We start from the raw sequence: 19,192 nt of genomic DNA on the forward strand, positions 1-19,192 counted from the left end.
TTAGTTGCAAATACGATATTTATGGATGCTAATTTATTTCTGATATGACGTCACGTTCTATGAAATAGGGTGCTCCTAAACCGAATAGGTGAACTTAGTAAAAGCATTTCGCATACATGATTGTATACGTAATCTTGTATAAGCGATGTGCTGTCGACCTTCCCTGCCACCCGCTCATGTTTTTCGTATTTCTGTATAATATTCGAAATCATTCAAACAGAGCCCTTGCAATGGGGCAGCGACAAACTTTTTATGATAATTATTCTATTATATTTCTGTTATACGTTAATCTAAATGTGTCACATTTTTACTTTTCAACGCTTATGGTGATGTAGGAACAGGGTCGAGATTATGTAATTTCACTTTTCAGATTTCCCACCATCCAAGTATTCTGATTAATTTGCGAAGTTTAGACACCCAATCGGAATGTTTGGATGGTGGGAAATATGAAAAGTGAAATTATATAGTCGACCCCTTGTATTAGTTTCTATTGGTGCTGTGCGACTGATCGATTAATCGGCAGCTTCAATTAATCATTTTTTCAGTTCATCGAGTTTTTCCGATTAATATGCTAATCAACGATTCCGGTTAATCGTATTTCCGATTAATCGATTAACCAGAGTTGCCTCATAATAATTCTGCAAGTCAATCGATATATGACTCTCAACTCATTTACAATGTGCAAAATATATATCCGTGTCTGACGGACGTATCTGAGTCATAAATCATATATACAGAATCTCGGCAACTTCGATAAATGGATTAATCGAAAAAACAATTAATTGGTTTGTAAAGTAATGTAAAGTATAGTGAAAAATACTATTTTTACAGCATGTCGATGTCGTAGTATCATTCGAAATGAGAACCCATTATTTATATCAAACTTTGTAAGCTATCTTGAGCAAGAAATGTTTTCTTCATATTTTGAATCTTCGTAGTCCCTACGTCCGGACTCGCAATCTTTAAGTCGATCGTAAAAACTCACATAACAATAAAGTCGCGCCTTTGAATGGCCATTTCAATCGTCGTAAAATAGTATATTGTATATCAAGAACGGTGAGTAAGAAAGTGATTTCAAGTTTGATGTTGCAAGGATAGTGATTACATTGGTAAATCACCTCCCGTACGTCTTACACGCGATTTTTTTTTTTAATATATATTTGCCTAGTCTCTTTACAAGTTTGCGTTTCCCACATCTGCAGCGAATTCATGAAAATGGCAATTTTGGGCGCAAAAGCAGTTCTTCGAGGGAGGTCGGAAAAAATAATATATAGTGATTACAAGTGCGAACAGTAGTAGTAGTAGTAATGTAAACGCAGCATGAGCTGAAGCGAGCGCTGTAATCATACGAGTCAGATATGACCCATACGTGTGACACATGCTATTTTTTCCAACACCTGTGAAGAACATTATAGTCAGGTAAATTACGCGCAATGACACAGTGCGTAAAATTGAGATATTCGAAAGTGCGCATTCGCCGACGAAAGCCCTAGTGTGCAAAATATAGCACTTCAGTTATGGGCAAGCGCCAACGTCATTTTACCGCATTGCTTAAAAATTGGGCACTTTACAACAGGTTTCAAAAACTGAGCTTTGCAAGCAAGTATTGGAAAAGAATGTCAACGGTTGAAAGTGCATTTTAAACAAAAAAAAAAGATAGAGAGTCGCATTTTAATGCACTATTCTTTCAGAATTTTTCCGGGTGTAAGTGTAAGTTCAAATTAACGGGGGTATCAATTTTTCATGCTCATCGAGTAAGTGCAAAACCCTGTACGAGGTTGAAGTTAGTAACGTGATGAAACCTCGGAAAAAGAATCCCTGTTTTTTTCAATTTCAGAACAGTTTTAAAGTACAATAATTGAAAGTTTAAAAAAAATATAAGTGTACAGTTTTGCTTCATTGCGATTTACTGAATCTCATTGTCAGATAATTCTGAGTTGTGAAGTAACTATTTTCATAGAAATGCATATCTAAGGCATCGCTGCATTCATTACATTACTAACTTCAACCTAATTCATTTGAATGTGAAGCCGTGTAAATTTCCAATCTTTTCGGCCACTCGTTTCCGAGACCATCGCTCGAGTTTGTCGGGACCGACCGACAGACCGACAAAAACCTGTTTTTCGAATACTGTAGGTCCGAAAACGTGAAGATTTATTGAAATTAGAAAAATTCATTTTTGACCAAAACCTATACGTAGCCTATATTATCATAGATGATGAAGAGTAAAAAAACGTTTCATAGATTCTAGTAAAGATTTCAACTACAGAAAAAGCCAAAATTTGTGAAAAAATTATTCAAACATATTAGAGATCAACAACGATTCAAAGCATTTAGATGCATGGAACAGAAGATGTTAATTATTAAATTAGTCGCTCACTATTCAGCAAATTTGGATATTTTTTAATTTTCGAAAGATAAAATATTTCGCACGAACAAAAAATACGAATCTTCTCTTTTCACCTATACTTTATGTAAAAAAGGTTCGATGTATTTGAAAAATTTGAGGTCAATACTTGTGTGCGATAATACAACACGGAATTGCCTATTATTTTTTTACCTTGAAAATCACGTTTAAACGATGCAATTGGTTACAATAAATTAAGCTTCTTATTTCCACTAACCGTAATGACTATAATGAGATAAAAATTCACTGTCATTAACATAAATATAAAACCAATGATACAAAAGCCCATTGTTTTAGAATTAGTCTCACATAACTGTCAAGTTAATATACCTGAATAGGTTACTTTATTTTTGCTGGATAAAGTTACAATATTGAAAAAAAAAATTATGCTCCAAAGGACCTCGGTTCGATACATACAATGTGAAGCCCGTTCGCTTAGGACTTTCGAGCTAGCTAGCAAACAATTACACGACACTTTTTTGTCATAGAACGATGGTGGTTGGTCAAAAGATTGCCATACAGTATCAGATATAGATATCGTAGCTATAGATACGACTCATAAGTAACCGTAAGAAGAGAACTATTTTCGGCATATTTATTTAATTTTGAAAAAAAATAATGCGATTTCTTTTGAAACCTTGTACTCGTAGATTTCGATATTTGTCACCACCTTTGATGAAGTATTTCATCAATCGCTCGTTTGGCATTATCCATACAACTTTTTAACAGTAAATTCTTTGAAACCTGTATGAAATGTAGTGTGTGCATGAGTGTGTGTATACAAGTGTCACCTCGAAATTTGCTCTTATACACCACGCTTGCGTTTTAGTAGTACCTAATGGATAAAATCTTTATACCATTAATGTACCGGGAGTCTCTTGTGAAAGTGCCCACTCTGAGCCACGTGCCAGCGTATTGCCAACACAAGCCACAACTTTTGCGTGAGCCAAGCGTTGCGCTCAAACTCGACACTTTCACCAGAGACTCCCGGTATATGTATAGATAGACACAAGTAATTGATCACACTCCCAACCCTTTAAAATGCAGAGAGAAAATTTAAGGACGTCAGGAAGGCTCAGGCAGGTTAAGATAGGTAAATTTGCACTCTATCCAACGAAATCAAATCGGTATCTATCCTTATCAATGCGTATTGATGGTATTTTAATAGTGGTCTGCAAAAACTTCAGAAACTAAATTTTTTGGTCAAGGCGCTGAGGAAAAAACATTTTCAAGTTTTTTCTACCACTCAGGAGGCAGGAGTACTAAAGGGGTGAAAAAAATTAGAATCGACAGTATTTCGAGACTTTTATTATTTAAATTCATTTCGTCAATACACATAATTGATATCAAGTGAGTAAAAATTTACGTAACCTGATCTGCATATTTGCTCAAAAATGATGAAATGTGATATTTCAAAAAAAAAAAAAATGTACCGCGAATCGTCCCTGCAACCGAATCGAAATGGGCAACACGTTGCACTTCGCATATGTTTCGAAGAAATCAGCTTTGGCGTACTTGAGGAATCGTAGAAAATGAGTTTTAAATATGTTTGACACATTTCGAAATATATTTCAAGCGATAAGAAGGACTCTAGCGACCGGCGCGGCTTAAATCGAGTAGATGTACCGGTCTCGCTGATAAGTCAAAATTTACTAATTTGCATAATTAATAAAAAGAGCCTGCGAAATTAAGGTAACTCGTTTGATGCAAAACTCCCCACACAAAATGTATCATGGAGCAAAACGTCAAGAATAAAGTTGTATCATTGCTTACGTCCCAAGCAGACACGCAAGATATGCAAAAAAGATATTTGGTTGTTACTTCGAGATTAACATATATATATATATTTTTTGGCAGAAATTAAATACGTTATTTACAGCTCTTATTGTTAGTCGTATCTATGTACCTTTCCCATACCTTGTACGTTCTAATATAGCAACCAAACGTTTTAAAACCTATGCCGCAGGTAATATCCTTCGTGTCGCGCATAGTTCAAAACTAAATGACGAATAAAAAACCGGTATATGTAAAAAATCCAATAAACGTTGAATCCTTGATCTTTCTCACACATCGCTTGTGCTTTGCAAAATAATCCGTATAATGAATTCTAAATCACGAAACTGTAATTCAAGTGTTGCGGTTTTTAACAAAGGTCCATATACATAGGTATACCCTCTGCCGCAGTAAAAACCGTTGTAAACTGCTATTCAAATAATATTACATACGTAGATATGCATGTGTGTATGGAACGTACATGTGATACACGTCTATTTTTAAGTAAATCAATGCAACTACGCCGTTATTCCGGTCTGCCCAGATGTTATTACAATGTTACGATACGTTGGAGATTCGAAGAGTCGTGAGTCGGATGTGGTCAAAGACGGGCGAAGGAAAATTTGATGATACAATTAAAAAGTATTTATTCGGATGACTCTTGGATTGATTCCGACGACTTAATCTGCTACCGCTTGATTATCATGCTAAAACAAACGCCAGTGGTGGCCTTGAATAATATGTCGGAATCAATCTAAGGGTCCGGTAGCGTAGAACTTGTGACAGACAGGCGAGTAGCCAGGCAAGCAAGCAGGCAAGCAGGACAGACGCACGGAAAAGCGTACGGGTAATCGTACACGCCGGGTTGCACACCGTTCAACGCATACAACGAAATGTCGGCGCGCCAAGGGGCAGGAGTGGGGGGGAGCCAATGCGGTGACGGCATCGACGTCACGTGGGCAGCTCGCAGGGAGCAAGACCGAAGAGACTGCGAGAGCAGACCTACCCAACTCACAATACCGTGCATTTCAGCTGCTGTCTACACGGCAGCTTAGCATACATCGGACGTAGGGAGCGTTGAATGGCCGCTGCTATGCGCTACGCTCTACAGCATTTAGTTAGCTAGTTTCAATCGCGCATACGACATACATTAGCCATAATAGTAACAGCAAAATGACTATAATTGTCTTTTTGATCGACACGTCGGCCTCTATGAATCAGAGGGCCTATTTGGGCGGGCGCCCTACGCTCTTGGACGTAGCCAAGAGCGCGGTGGAGACTTTCGTTAAGGTACGCTAGCTTTTCAAACGATTCCCCGTCAATATCCCTAACCGATATTATTTTCTAGGTGCGGCAGAGATCGCCGGAAAGCCGCGGGGACCGTTACATGCTGCTAACGTTCGAAGAACCTCCTCAAAATATCAAGGTACGTCCGCGTTTCAGCCATTCCTGCCATGTTGACTCCTCGAGTTTTCCGTTCGCTGCCGGATTTCGACCCTAGTTTACCTCCGACACAAGCCCCATTATAGAAAACTACATCCATGGTTGCACGAACGGGTTACGAACGAGCCGTGACCGTGATATCCTGGAAATTATTGCTGCTTCTGGGTTAAATTATTCCATCTATCGGGGATCAACGTGCCCCCTGCGATTTGTCGTCCTCTGCTGACGATGGGAGAGAGGTGCACACTGGGTAATCTTCCCGAGCATCGCCGGTGGGAGAAACTCACAATCACCGCGCCCCCTACCGCCCGCCACGCATTGCATTGACACAGCCCTGAGGTCGCCTGAGGTGTGTGACAGAGGCTGATTGCGAACGTCGAGCGGCAACCGCACGTCTCCTAGAAATTAATTACAATGTAGTACAAACTTGTTGTAATTACGACTATGACTATTTCTCATTGATCCAATGAAGATGAGTTATTGGTAATCGATGTTGAATGTTGAATGATTGATTCTGAAATTTCTCGGGGCTATTTTACCCATTTCACTGCCACAACTTGAAAATAAGTTTACAAATTTCGTTATGCTTTTTCCTGGGTATAACTACCGTTTTTTAATGTTTCTCAAATTCACAGATCTTTAAGGATCCTGCGAACTAATCTCAATCAAACACCGCCATATACTACCAGATGTTAGGAATATCTTTAACAAGAATCCAATAAACTGGATCGCTTTCTGGTTGATGTCAATATCCCTCAGCTGATATTTAAGAAATTGGCTCGATAATCAGCAGCATACTTTCTAAACTACTTGAGAATTTAAGATTTTCATCTCGGATCTCGCACATTGAAAAAGCTTAATAGTCACTCATCCACTGGAATAAAGTTGAAAATTTCTATTGAATCCAGTTTTTTCAAATAGCTAAGAATAATGACATGCTTTACAAGTTGATAGTGTAGTAGAACTACAGTTGTGCAGCATACGAGAAAAAAAGGGAAATGTTTTACATCTTTATTAAGGATCTTGCATTACCAAGATTTGTTGAATATGAAGCTAGCATATTCATGCATATGTGACTTGAATCACAATTCCAAAGTTCCTTCATGTTTTATTGATTGAACTGTCCTTGATACAACTGCAAAGGCATCTATGTTAATTGAGCAATACTGCACCCCAACTTGAACTGGACCGTCTTGTTTTGGATTCGAACAAACAAGAGAAGGTTCCAAACTTTCCAATCTGAATTTGCTTACGACATATTTTGAAGTATAATTTTGAATTGTAGAAAAAGATTTCCTTGAAAGTTAAATTTCCTTGAAAGCCTGTAAATTCAGATATTCAAAATTTGCACTTCACTAATGTTGATTGTTTCATCATCTTGTCTTGCTATAAGCCTTAATTACAGCATAATGTTATTAAAGCTTAATTATTAAAACAGCAGACTACAATGATTTTAAACTTGAAATTATTTATATGGACAATGCTTGTGGAAGGAGAATTTTTTCTTTCCCCATTATGTTTTACCTTAAAATTAAAAAATCTTGACAAAACTTTTTTTTGTTTAAATGAAAACAGAGGTGTCAATTTATTGTAAAATCATCTTGTTTTAATTTTAAATCGAGCGCTTCGCCATTTTTATAATTTAGTGTCGAATCATTGCATTATATTAAGTCATTCCTGAGACACAATCGTGAGACGTGATATTTTTAAGTTGTGACAACTTTTTGACCTTTCCCCAATTTAAGGGTATTTTAAACGAAAATAAATAATAAACTTAATAATAAAATGTGACTGGATAATCACTAAATTTTATTTACAGGCAGGCTGGAAGGAAAACTTGGCAACTTTTATGAACGAGTTGAAAAACTTACAATGTGTTGGCCTTACGACTTTGGGTGCAGCTCTGAAGCACGCCTTGGATGTCCTCAATATCAACCGTATGCAGACAGGTATCGATACATATGGTCAAGGCAGATGTCCATTTTATTTGGAGCCCTCAGTCATAGTTGTGATCACGGATGGTGGGAAATATACAGCTAATGGAGGAGTACAACAGGATGTGAGTGAATAAGTATAAATATAATATAATTGATTCAGCGATAAGTTGATGTTTTATTCATACAATTGCGGCGATTAATTTATAAATAACATGAGGATTTGATGCACTAATTTGTTGTGATGCTTATTTTCCAATTTAATACGCTTACTCAGTAAAGAATACTTATTTTGTTTTTGATTTACAGTTTGTGCTACCCATGCATTCACCTATACCTGGTACAGAGCTAACGAAAGAACCATTCAGATGGGATCAGAGATTGTTTTCTTTGGTCTTGAGACTATCTGGTACCCCAGCTGTGGAACGAGATACTGGACTTGTAGCCAGTGATTCATCACCGATCGATGCTATGTGTGAAGTCACTGGAGGTAAATTTTTTTTTTATGTATATGTACTCAAATAAACGAAGTACAGGCATTTTTGTCTGAAGTAAGCTTCACGTACAAGAAACTGGTAACATATGCATCTTTTTTAGAGAGGTATGTAAAAATTACAGGGATAGTTTCGAACAAATCACAGTTCTTCACAGGAGCAAGTCAGAATTTGTAAGATGTGACCTCTCATAATCATATATAATCAAGTTGAAAACAATTGCTTCGAGGTGGTATGTACGAAGGAACGACTGTCAAAATGGGTGAATTTTAGAAATTTATAAATCTACAACCAACTATTCAATTTGATCAAATTTTTTTTTTTTTGTTCAAAACAATGGAGACCAAACTTGCATGTTTTTTTTCCTATTAGAATCAATTTATAAAAAGCATCATTATTGACACAAACCGATCAAATTTAGAGATAGTATTCTTGTATAGTTTATTATCTTTGCCATGATACATTTTTTTTTTTTTTTTTTCGGTAAATTGGTAACTGTTTAAGAGTTTAAATTTGTTTTTACGGCCGAAATTTATGACTTTTCCTATATTGTAACAGAAAAACATGATAAATATTTTTAAAAACTGAAATAGCGGCAGAAGATCAATTATTTCGATCATAGACATTGCACTAAGATCACAGACTAAACGGTTCAGTCGTTTTTAGAGATATCCTGTGCACTGAAAAATATGTCTGCGCAAAATGGTTGATAACAATATTGTCCATAACAATGCTTCTTGTTAATTGATTCTAATAAAAAGGATATGCAAATAAATCTCTCCATAATTTTGAATAACAAAAACCCCAATCGAATTGAATACGTTTGTCAAGGCATAAATTCCCAAAATTCACACACTTTTTCAGCTATATATTCATATTATACCCCTTTAATTGCAGACTGTACCCATCATTCAATATTTTAGAAGTTTCGTGCAATAAGTTTACAATGACACTGTTCTGAGCCAATTACTATAGAACATGACCCTACTTCTGTAATCAAGAGTACACAACGCTTGACAATGTCTTAAGAAATATTCTTGACAAGTATCAAATTCACAACAATCTAATGGAAGCCTTGCAATATTGTTTGTTGAGTCCGAAATAGCTTTATTGTAGGATCTGCCTATTGCATTCCAGGCAAGCTAAAGTTTGGCAACTGCTTTCAAAATTACAGTATGCAACTAACAAAAACGTCATATCATAAATTCTGATTTTTAACTGACTGATACTTTCAAATACTGATAGAAAAATTTTGTAATAAATCCTCTGCATCAAGGCACTAATTCAAAACATATCAATGGTTGAAAATATCACTGCACAAGGTGTATAAGTTCGTACCGCTCTTAACAACCTAAACCTTATTTTTATTGTGTTTATATTTCATCTTTTAAATATATTTGAATAAAATCTGTAATTTGTGCGCATTATATTATATGTTCAAGTTCTGAGGTATTTCGCTGACTGAAATTACATTGTAGCAAAAAATTTGAATATTTATAGTTACTCGAATAGAAAATTGAACCTCCTCGTTATAGAATGAAGAAAATTATTAACTAATGACGAATTTTATGTTAATTTCTGATACTACTCCTATCTCAGGTCGTTCGTATTGCATAACATCACATAGAATGATGATGCAGTGCATAGATTCACTGGTTCAGAAGGTCCAGTCTGGAGTTGTAATAAACTTTGAAAAAATTGGTCCAGATCCACCGCCTCTGGCGAACGATGCACAGCATCCAGACGATGATGACAATGAGGATGAAATGAATCTATTGAATGGTACTAGACCTCAGTTCCCTCCGAATACAATGGCGCCTGGCAATACCGCCTGGCATTCGTGTCGAAGGTTAATTTATGTACCACGATCAGCACAGAAGGGCTTTGCGGTAGGCTTTTGGCCAATTCCCGAAAGTTTCTGGCCTGATCTCAGTGCCAGTTCTTTGCCGCCAAGGTCTGCACATCCAAATGTGAAGTTTACTTGCACTAGTCAAGAACCGATGGTTATTGAAAATCTGCCTTTCGACAAATATGAACTTGAACCAAGTCCTCTGACACAGTATATTCTTGCAAGAAAACAGCCGACAGTTTGTTGGCAAGTTTTTGTGGCCAACTCTTACAAGTCAAGCGAAGTTGGACACCCGTTTGGATACCTAAAAGCTAGCACAAACCTTACCTGCGTCAACTTGTTTGTCATGCCATATAATTATCCAGTGCTGCTTCCACTTTTGGAAGAACTTTTTAAAGTGCATCGATTAAAACCATCAAATGAATGGCGAACCCAGTTTCAAAATTACATGAGGACTATGCCCACGTACTACGCATCAGTAAGTAGAAATATAATTATTTTTCAATTCAACCGTTCAAGTATAGTTATGGTGTGCAGATTTCCGAGACAATTATTGAGATTAATATATTACCTTTATTTCAATACTGTACATGTGTCACTGCACCAATTATCAGGCAGCATTTCACGTTCCCAATTTTTTTTAGCCTACAATTAAATTGTTTTGTAGGGCATGACATGTTAAAAATATACCTAAACTTTTAGACATCCAAGTACGATGGTAATCCGAACAGACCTGTTGAATTTTCACAATTGTTTAGAAGCATTACTTTTACACTTAATTTTTACACTAATGATATATTTGAATTGTAGGTAAATGGAATTTTATACCCTAAACAGGTGCCTGAAAATTGGTGAAATCATCCACATATTATTAGAATCTTTGGTGTAAATTGTCAATATACTCATACGCTACTGACTCTGTTTTATCTATAACGATATTAAAGCCAGTAAATATATTTATCTTATTCAGGCATAAAATAATTTTAAGTCAGAATCAATTATAGCTATTACTTATCGTCGAATTTCTCTCTAATCTACTAAAAAAAAACTTATAATTATATTTTTTAATTTGTAGTCATTAAGAAGAGCGCTAACACGTATGGGTGCTCCTACTCCACTGGCTCAGACGTTGATTCCAGACAACATGGACAATTCCTTGTCATACAGTGTTTTAAACTATTTAAAACGGTTAAAAAATCAAGCTAAAATAGAGTTTGAAAAACTTTGTAACGAAGTGATTTCAAAGCAAGTGGCTAATGCTAATTTAAATAAAACTTTAGTGAATTGTAACTCAACAACTGTGACTGAAGGAGTTCGCGTTATGCCGCGAACACCATTGAAGAAAGATCTGGTAAGAAAAAATCGACTGTTATAGGTTTAAGGATGAGTGCTAGTTTAAAGTTTTCGATTACATGCCTGACAATTATTGTGATTTACCACATTTCTCGTTGTCTTCAATATGAACATTCACGTTAAGTCTTATTGTAGCACCCTCAAACTGTGTTATCGCCAAACATTTGGCCATATTCGTTATGTAATATGATTGTGTGTTTGGTTCATCAAAAATACTAAGACAAGCTTTTACAAGATTCATGATTATTCCAGGTATCACATCCATTGTTGCAAGACAAATTCACAGGGCTCAGAGATCAGCTTAACGAGTTTGGTGGGTTCGTAGTTGGACTTGTCAGAAATCAGCAGCAGCAGCGAGGGGCACAAAGTTATAGAAATGCATTTGATGTTCCAAGAAAATCACTGCTGGATCAAGTTGTTCGGATGCGAGCGAACTTTCTACAGCCTGGATTATTACATACAAAGTTATTAGATGATGATTATGTCCATTCAATGCCTGTAGCGCAAATGGGAAATTATCAGGAATATCTCAAACGAATGACTCCACCTTTGAGAGAGATAGAAAGCGCCCCAGTGAGGCAACACATGTTTGGTAAGTATCCTTGTAATTCACATTTTAACTTTTGCTAATTAAGCTAACCATAATAAGACTTTCAGAGTGTCTACTGTATGGAAGAACCCTGAAAATTTGGAATTTTCATGTAAAAATCTGAAAATCTCGGGGAATTGTTGATCAGTGAATAAATTCTTATTTATACTCTTCAAATAGCCAATTTGGAACTAAAAAATTATTTTATTCAAAATTTAGTGCGAGATTGAATATCCAATGAAAATGCCCAAAATTGTTCGAAAAGATAATCTGTAGAGTGTGATAAGCGCGGTTTGATTAAACTATGGACGAAAAATCATGCTTTCAGTACACCTAAAAAAGTTATGAAAATTATCTGAAAAACCTTGAATTCACGGGGAATTTCAGTGCTAGGTTGTAGTGGACCCTATAAGTAGTCCCTGCATGTAAATCGATTACTATTTTTAAGATTAAAGTCTACCAATTTATTTGAAAGGATTGCATATAATTTAAAAACCTGTAATAATTTGTATCGCAAAAGCATTATATATAGACAGATGCTGTAGAGTTTCGGGCTTGCATCATTCCTAACAAAAACAGCATTTTTCTATCCTGTAATGGAGCAATTTGTTAAAAGATAATATGATTTTCCCACGTGATCCTTGTCTCTTTGGTCAACACTTGCCACTAAACTATTATAGAAGAAACTGAACAATTTTTTAGAAACAATCTTTCAAATATATCCAAACAATTGTCATACGCAACTGTTTTAGATCTGAAATACAGTTTGTTAATCCCACCTCGAATTGATAATTTTTAAATATAATTAGCAGCATAGTACATACGCGTCAAACATTTAGGTTAAATAAGGAGCATTACTTTGGACTTGTTAATACAGTATCGTATCACTTATAATTAATAGTTTGCAACTTTTTTCACTGTCGTATATACCACCACAAAAGTTTTTGCTCCATAAAATCTTAACTTATATTGGTAATTGACATCTAAAACTAAGTTTCTTTTTTTACTGTTCCAGGTAATCCTTTCAAAATAGACAAAAAAATGATGGTCGACGAGGCTGACATAGACATGGTTGGAGCTACTTCCTCGAATTTGAAAACGGGAAGCTTAAAGCGAGCTGCACCACCTTCGGATAGCGGAGGCCTGCCTGCAACTAGGCCCCCTCCAAACAAACGGAAACCAGGACCAATCCCTAAAGATGTTATTGTAAGGCGACCATCGTATTCCCCTGTCAACACTCCGCCAAGTTCGCCAATACCATGGATGGATGAGACGAAAAACCAGGTTGTGCCTACTGCCAATTCCATTAATATATCTAACTTGTCAAGTGCCTCTGGTAGTCTGAATTCACTATCCCAAATTGTGCCGGATAAATTGGTAAATGGTTTGGCTGAGATTCCAGCAATGCCACCTTTCGAACCAATGCCAATTGAACCAGACGTTATCCATTCTGAAGCTCTTCCCGCATCAACTCGAATAACGTTAAACAACTTTGATGCATCCAAGTGTGAGAATATAACTGAGAAGCTGGATGAAATAAAAACTGATCAAAACAGTTTACTAGTTAATGATTATGAAGAAAATCCGAATAATCTGAAGGTTGAAAATTGCAATGACGAACAACTTACCAATCATGTTGACGAAAAGCGAGAGACCAAGACCGAAAAGGATAAACCACTACCAAAGAAAGAGTTGGAGGAAATAAGAAAACACAATTTGTCCATCAGAGAATCTGTGTATAAAGAAGTACGAAGACGAGGAAAAAGTAAGTATTTTCATTTTGTGTAATCTGATCGAAATACTGACAAAATGTTGAACAAAATTTACTCAATCCTATCGGGATATTTCGAGATAACAATTGTGTAGGATTCTTTATTTATGCTTATTTCTTTATGCCAAATTACTTAATCATACTAATGTTACAATGTACCAGAAGCTGATTTATCTACAAAGTTTTTATCTAAAAATGGCTGAATTGTTCATTTCTCCAAAAAATTTTCTGAACAATTTCTCAAGACTTATTGCTTGTAATTAAGTACATGAAAATCTAACATGGTCTTCAGTATATCATTACCGTTCATCTTGTAAGTTTCGGTACACATGTTTACTAAAATGTCGTGTTTCATAGTTTTTAACATAATAAAAGCATCTGTAGATATGTCATATGACTGTAATTGGAATTATTAGATAACTAAAACATTTAATAACACTATTTCATTTTCAAATTTGTAGCAGTGAATTAATAGTTCGTTAGTTCAGACTTCGTTTTCCAAAAAGTACATTTTTTATCTTGACAACAGTTGACAACTATTAAATTCCAAAATTTCCAGACAATCTCACTGTTCCAGTATTACTTTTTACCAAGAGTGTGTTAGTTTATGCATTTTTGTTTGAGTTGAATTTGATCACTTACAGAACTATCAACATTGAGATTAAATTTAATTTCCTATTGTATGGATGAACAGGTAATGTGAAAAAAAACTCCATTGAAATTATTTCATTTCTCTTGACGTGTCAATTTTTATTGATTCTCTTCATCGTAAATCACGTGACTGTGCACAAATAAGACGCGTCGACTGATTCAACAAATCAGGGTAAATTTATGAAAAATCTGAAATCGTGGCCAGAAATCTGGAATATGTTTGGAAAAATTATAATCCCCCTTAAACAATAAAACAGTTATGTGTTTGGGGTTGTGGTTAATATTGCTTTCGTAAAACTTAAAATTCATCTTATATGCTTGATATACTGTAGCTGATCACTATAGCCACAGTGAGTTTCTGATTAACGTATTTAATGACTAAACTTTGGACAATATACTTGTAATGTAATGTACGCTAGTACATTGAATTGAAAATTGAGTATATCGATATCTTACGATTTCTTCAAACTGTAACTGCCACTTGGAAAATATGAAAAATGGGTTTTGCATAAAATTTTGCCAACTCGACCAAACTTTGATACGTACTTACATAATAGCCAAGAAAGTTAGGAAAAACAGCGTTTTTGCTGCTGAACGTGTTGAAAAAATTGCAAAAATTCATTTTGAAGTTTCAGTTAACACTTTGACTCGCTTATTCTCGTATTCATTGAACTATTATCAATTAACGAATTCGTATTATTATGGTAATATTAAGTGTCGTAACTCATACGAACTCGGTGACTTTAATTATTATCAAGTCACTTCAGTATCTATTTGAAAAATCGATCCCATTTAGCAGTTTCAAGTTTTTACAACTAATATTTCTCGACTACTCACCTCAAATTTACAAATCCCAGCATTGACTGACGCAGTGCAGATCCGAGTTCTATTCCATATAAAAAGTTGACCTTTCAAAATCGTTTTGTTCACTTTTTTTGTGAGATTCGCACTATGAAAATCTCAATTCTTGGGTTCTAGTATTGGCTTTCAGCACATTTGCTTAGAGATTTTTACACGGTTAATCTAAGACTTTGAGGTGAATTAAATAAAGAAAATAAAGTCCTGAGATTTATGAATAAAACTTGTATGTTACAGATTATGCCGCGCTATTTTCGCATTTGCACCAAATACAAGGAACTTTAGATATACGGCTCGCGTTTGTACGCGATGTTATTAAAGAATCGTTGCGGTTTAAACGACGTAATCTAGCAACATTATTAGAAGAATATCTTCAAACGATACAAGAAGATGGCCGAACAATGAATCATAAGGTGAACAACAATGGTGCAACGAAAATAAGCTAAGCACTTCATAGTTTAAACAGGGCATTATATATTGTTGAAATTAAAGTAATAATGTTCACATGAATGAGAAACTGTACCGTACAAAGGCTTGACAAACTAGAGTTCAGCGATCTGTGAGAAAAAAGTAAAAAATTTTTAAGATGACACAGATAGTGAGGTTTAGTGATACGCGTGGAAATTTGCATAGTAATTAATAATTACCTATAAATCTAATGAAACATAGCTTCGTGGTTTATCATGTGATGAAATGCAATTTTTACGAAATATAACTCGACTACAAAATTTTGAAATATCCAGCTGGTGGAACTGTTGGAAACAAAAAAAAAAAGGCTGATGAATAAAATCTGAATATTAAAAGTACAATGAGTATACGTTGAACTAGTTAAATTCTTGTGCACCTCAGAAATTACATTCAAATTCAAGTGAATATTCCAATCACGTTGTACAATTCCAAAATGTAACGCAATTGATATTTTGCGCACTTTGTACTTTATTGCAGTGTATATATGACCATATGTCTAGTTGATATAAATTAATTGAACAACGCATTATGAATGGTAAAAGTAAAAAATGACCAACACTTCTGCCAATGCTTTGTTTCAAAGCATTTCATATCAGATCAGTAACATAACATTGTATTCAAAACCTAGCATTGTATTTTTGTAACGAAATCTTTTTTTGCGCAAAAGAACGGCAGAATGATGTTACAAAAATAGCAATATATGCCAATATTAACTTTTAAGTATATTCATTTTAAGGTATTATAATCAAATCCAATGTTGATCACTGTGTACATTTTGTTATATATACATATTATATTTGTTGACTTAGCAAAGTCGAGCTCTAGAAACGGAATATTACGTTGAAGATAAGAAAAAACGAAAAAACAAAAAAAAAAAAAGAAAAACTGTAACAGTAGTAAAAAGCTGTGAAAATTTTAGAATTTGTTTGAAACAGATTTTCGCGGATCACACATTGTAAAAAGTCACATTCTGTAGTTAAAAAAACCAACAAAGAAAAATATTAAATATTTTACCATGTATTTTACTAAATTAAAAGGAACTGGAAAATTGAAACGTCTTGTTGGAATAAATTTTCTTATCCAAAATTCAGTACATTACATTTCAGTAAATTCTTGTGTAAGGTGTCAAGATGTTCACCTAATACGTTTTTCCTAATTTGTTTCCTAAATTCTCTCTGTTACAACCCTTTACGATTCGATTTGTCAAGTATTCTTCGTGTTAAATGTCGAGTTTCCAATATAATCTTCAATAATAATTCCTCGCACTTTCAAGCCTGGATACTAGCAAGGTAATTTTTTTGTTATAAATTCAGAACCCATTAATATATCAATAACACCAGCATTGTGTAGTTTGATTCTGAACTAGTCAACGATCAATGAAATACACTGAATTGAAATTTTGATTATTCTAATAGTGCTGGTAAAGCGCGATTACGTTTGTATATTCAGATATTTGATCATGCGGCAATAATTTATCACAAGAGTGTGACTGAAACATTCTGTTGATATCATCAGAAAAAATGGAAAACTGACCTTAGTATAATGATGACTCTACTCTGTTATTCAAGAGCCATGTTGGATTGGTTTTACTATATAGCAAAATTATATGATTTCACTCAGAAGTTTAAAACAACAGTTGCCCAGATTCTAGGTAAATGATGAATAAGCAATGATTAATAAGTCGGTATGTTGGAAATTTTAGGTGAGTTACAATTGAATGTCGTGTGTAATGTGTAAGAAGAATCTTCAGAAAATTTATTTGATGATGTCAACATCTATTTACTTCTGCACTGAGAATATAGATATAGCATAAACAAGATATATCAATATGTCCTGCCCTTTACAAGATTTTTAGCACACTGTACAGTAAATGGATCTTTATTTATTGTTCAAAGATTTAGATATTTAATGTAAGTTAATGATGTAAGTAATGTGTTTTTTTTTATTGGAGCCCAGCTGAGTCCGTTGGACAATGACGCTATACGCTTAATAGCTCCTACTAAAAATAAAGCAAAACACTAAGTGCGATTCTGTAATTTATCGATTATAAGAACATGTTTCGAAGAATAGCTCACGTATTTACAATTCGCTATGTGTAATTGATGTATGAGCCAATAGTGTGTTTGACTTTCATATCGATAACTCGTGTATTAAAATCCGAAACAAAAATGTTAAAAATGGCTGCCATGCCTATTTCCAGCGGCTTGCACAGCACTATAGAAGGTACGAAATGAAAGTTGAATTCTTTCATTGATTTGCGAAGAGATTCGATAAGTAGTTAACGTGTGAAAGGAAGTTTCTCTCTCTGACATTTTTAAGTCATCAAAGATGATTCTATACCAAGTTATCTGATTGATAATAACAACCTTGTGTAGATGGTTTCTTTGATATGAAAAGGATAATTGACAGTATTGTCCAAATAATTACAGAGCTAATACATAAAGGTATTTGCACTTAAAATAACTGAAAAACACAGAAATGAAACAGAAAGAAAGTTTAATTTTACATGATAACCTTGTAAAAATCCTTGGAAGAAGATGGAGATTGTTAAAATTGACTGAAAATTGTTTGTCGAGTAATCATATTTGTGATAGTGTTTATAAGATTTTATGACGCCTAAAGTTGTGTTAAAATTTTCCTCTAGTATAAAAAAATATTCATGTTTTCACATCTCGATTAAACAAGTTTCGTTTTGTTTTAAAAATGATAATATAATCTATGAGGTTGTTCTCTTTTTAAACAATGCACATTTTTTAAATACCTACTATTAACGTAGTGTACTATCCTTACCGTGTAAATATTGTAAATTGTAAATAGAATTAAAATTGATATTGAAACAATCGTTTCATTTTTACATTTATATTTCACAAGAAAAAAAAATAAAAAAAAATACGGTGAATGAGAATAAAAGAAACAAAACAATAAAATGGATTTCAATAAGCTGATTAGGGGTTTGTCATTTCTTGCCATTTTCAAATATCTGGTGAAGTTGTGAAGGTGAATAGGCATGGTATAACATATAGCACAAATTAGCCTATACACAGGAAAGATTTCATGGTCTGTAACATTTTGCATATTTCAATAAATATCTGAACGGAAAATCTAAGAAATCTATGTAAGAAATAAATTAATATTAGGAAAATATAGGTATAGAAATGTGCAATAACTCATAGGTCGTATCTCGTTGGAAATACGCTTGACTGAAAAGAGCTTGAGAAAATTATTAGTACATGTTTACATTTGCCCAATAAAAAGTTATCTATACATCAAATTAAAAAACATATTTGCTTATCAATGCGGTGATTTCTCTGCAGCAGACGACTTGTTCTATTTTACAAACACAAGATTCGATTACTAAGCATATGTGTATAATTTCTCGTAATAACATCCTGAAATAATTTTCACTCCGTAAATATTTCGAATCGCAGAAAGTATGAAAATACATGTGATATTTTCCTTTATGTACAGTCATGGAGAAATCTATAATTAAACAGATCCTGTATGAACGGATAGGAACTCCGGTCATGAGACTTCAGTACCTGTAGTAAACGGTTAATTTTTTGCCCAATTACTTATGAAGCGGGTTACCGTAATCAAAGTAA

The 19,192-nt window shown here is 34.4% G+C and overlaps 1 protein-coding gene across 5 annotated transcripts; it reads left to right on the forward strand.

Moving 5' to 3' along the window:
- The first annotated feature begins 5,158 nt into the window (after positions 1 to 5,158).
- On the forward strand, positions 5,159 to 16,532 carry LOC124301745 (integrator complex subunit 6). Of its 5 annotated transcripts, none has more exons than XM_046757124.1 (9): positions 5,159 to 5,470; positions 5,529 to 5,606; positions 7,443 to 7,682; positions 7,867 to 8,047; positions 9,651 to 10,378; positions 10,976 to 11,251; positions 11,506 to 11,845; positions 12,858 to 13,611; positions 15,360 to 15,578. In XM_046757124.1, the coding sequence occupies exons 1-9, from the start codon at positions 5,354 to 5,356 to the stop codon at positions 15,439 to 15,441; spliced, it is 2,796 nt and encodes a 931-aa protein (XP_046613080.1). In that variant the 5' UTR covers positions 5,159 to 5,353; the 3' UTR covers positions 15,442 to 15,578. The 5 variants fall into 5 exon arrangements, with proteins under 5 accessions (XP_046613080.1, XP_046613078.1, XP_046613079.1 ...); XM_046757122.1 differs by having other exon boundaries at positions 5,164 to 5,470; positions 12,858 to 13,607; positions 15,360 to 16,532; XM_046757123.1 differs by having other exon boundaries at positions 5,164 to 5,470; positions 9,759 to 10,378; positions 12,858 to 13,607; positions 15,360 to 16,532.
- The last annotated feature ends 2,660 nt before the right edge of the window (positions 16,533 to 19,192 follow it).

This window comes from Neodiprion virginianus, chromosome 4 (assembly GCF_021901495.1).
Source record: "Neodiprion virginianus isolate iyNeoVirg1 chromosome 4, iyNeoVirg1.1, whole genome shotgun sequence".
Lineage (NCBI taxonomy): Eukaryota > Metazoa > Arthropoda > Insecta > Hymenoptera > Diprionidae > Neodiprion > Neodiprion virginianus.

What these genes read in the sequence shown, in the direction of transcription:
- LOC124301745 (XM_046757122.1), top strand. Translation starts at nt 5,354, where the DNA reads ATGACTATAATTGTCTTTTTGATCGACACGTCGGCCTCTATGAATCAG. An exon ending in CGGTGGAGACTTTCGTTAAG is followed by an intron (nt 5,471 to 5,528) that starts GTACGCTAGCTT and finishes ATTATTTTCTAG; the next exon opens with GTGCGGCAGAGATCGCCGGA. An exon ending in TGCCCACGTACTACGCATCA is followed by an intron (nt 10,379 to 10,975) that starts GTAAGTAGAAAT and finishes TTTAATTTGTAG; the next exon opens with TCATTAAGAAGAGCGCTAAC.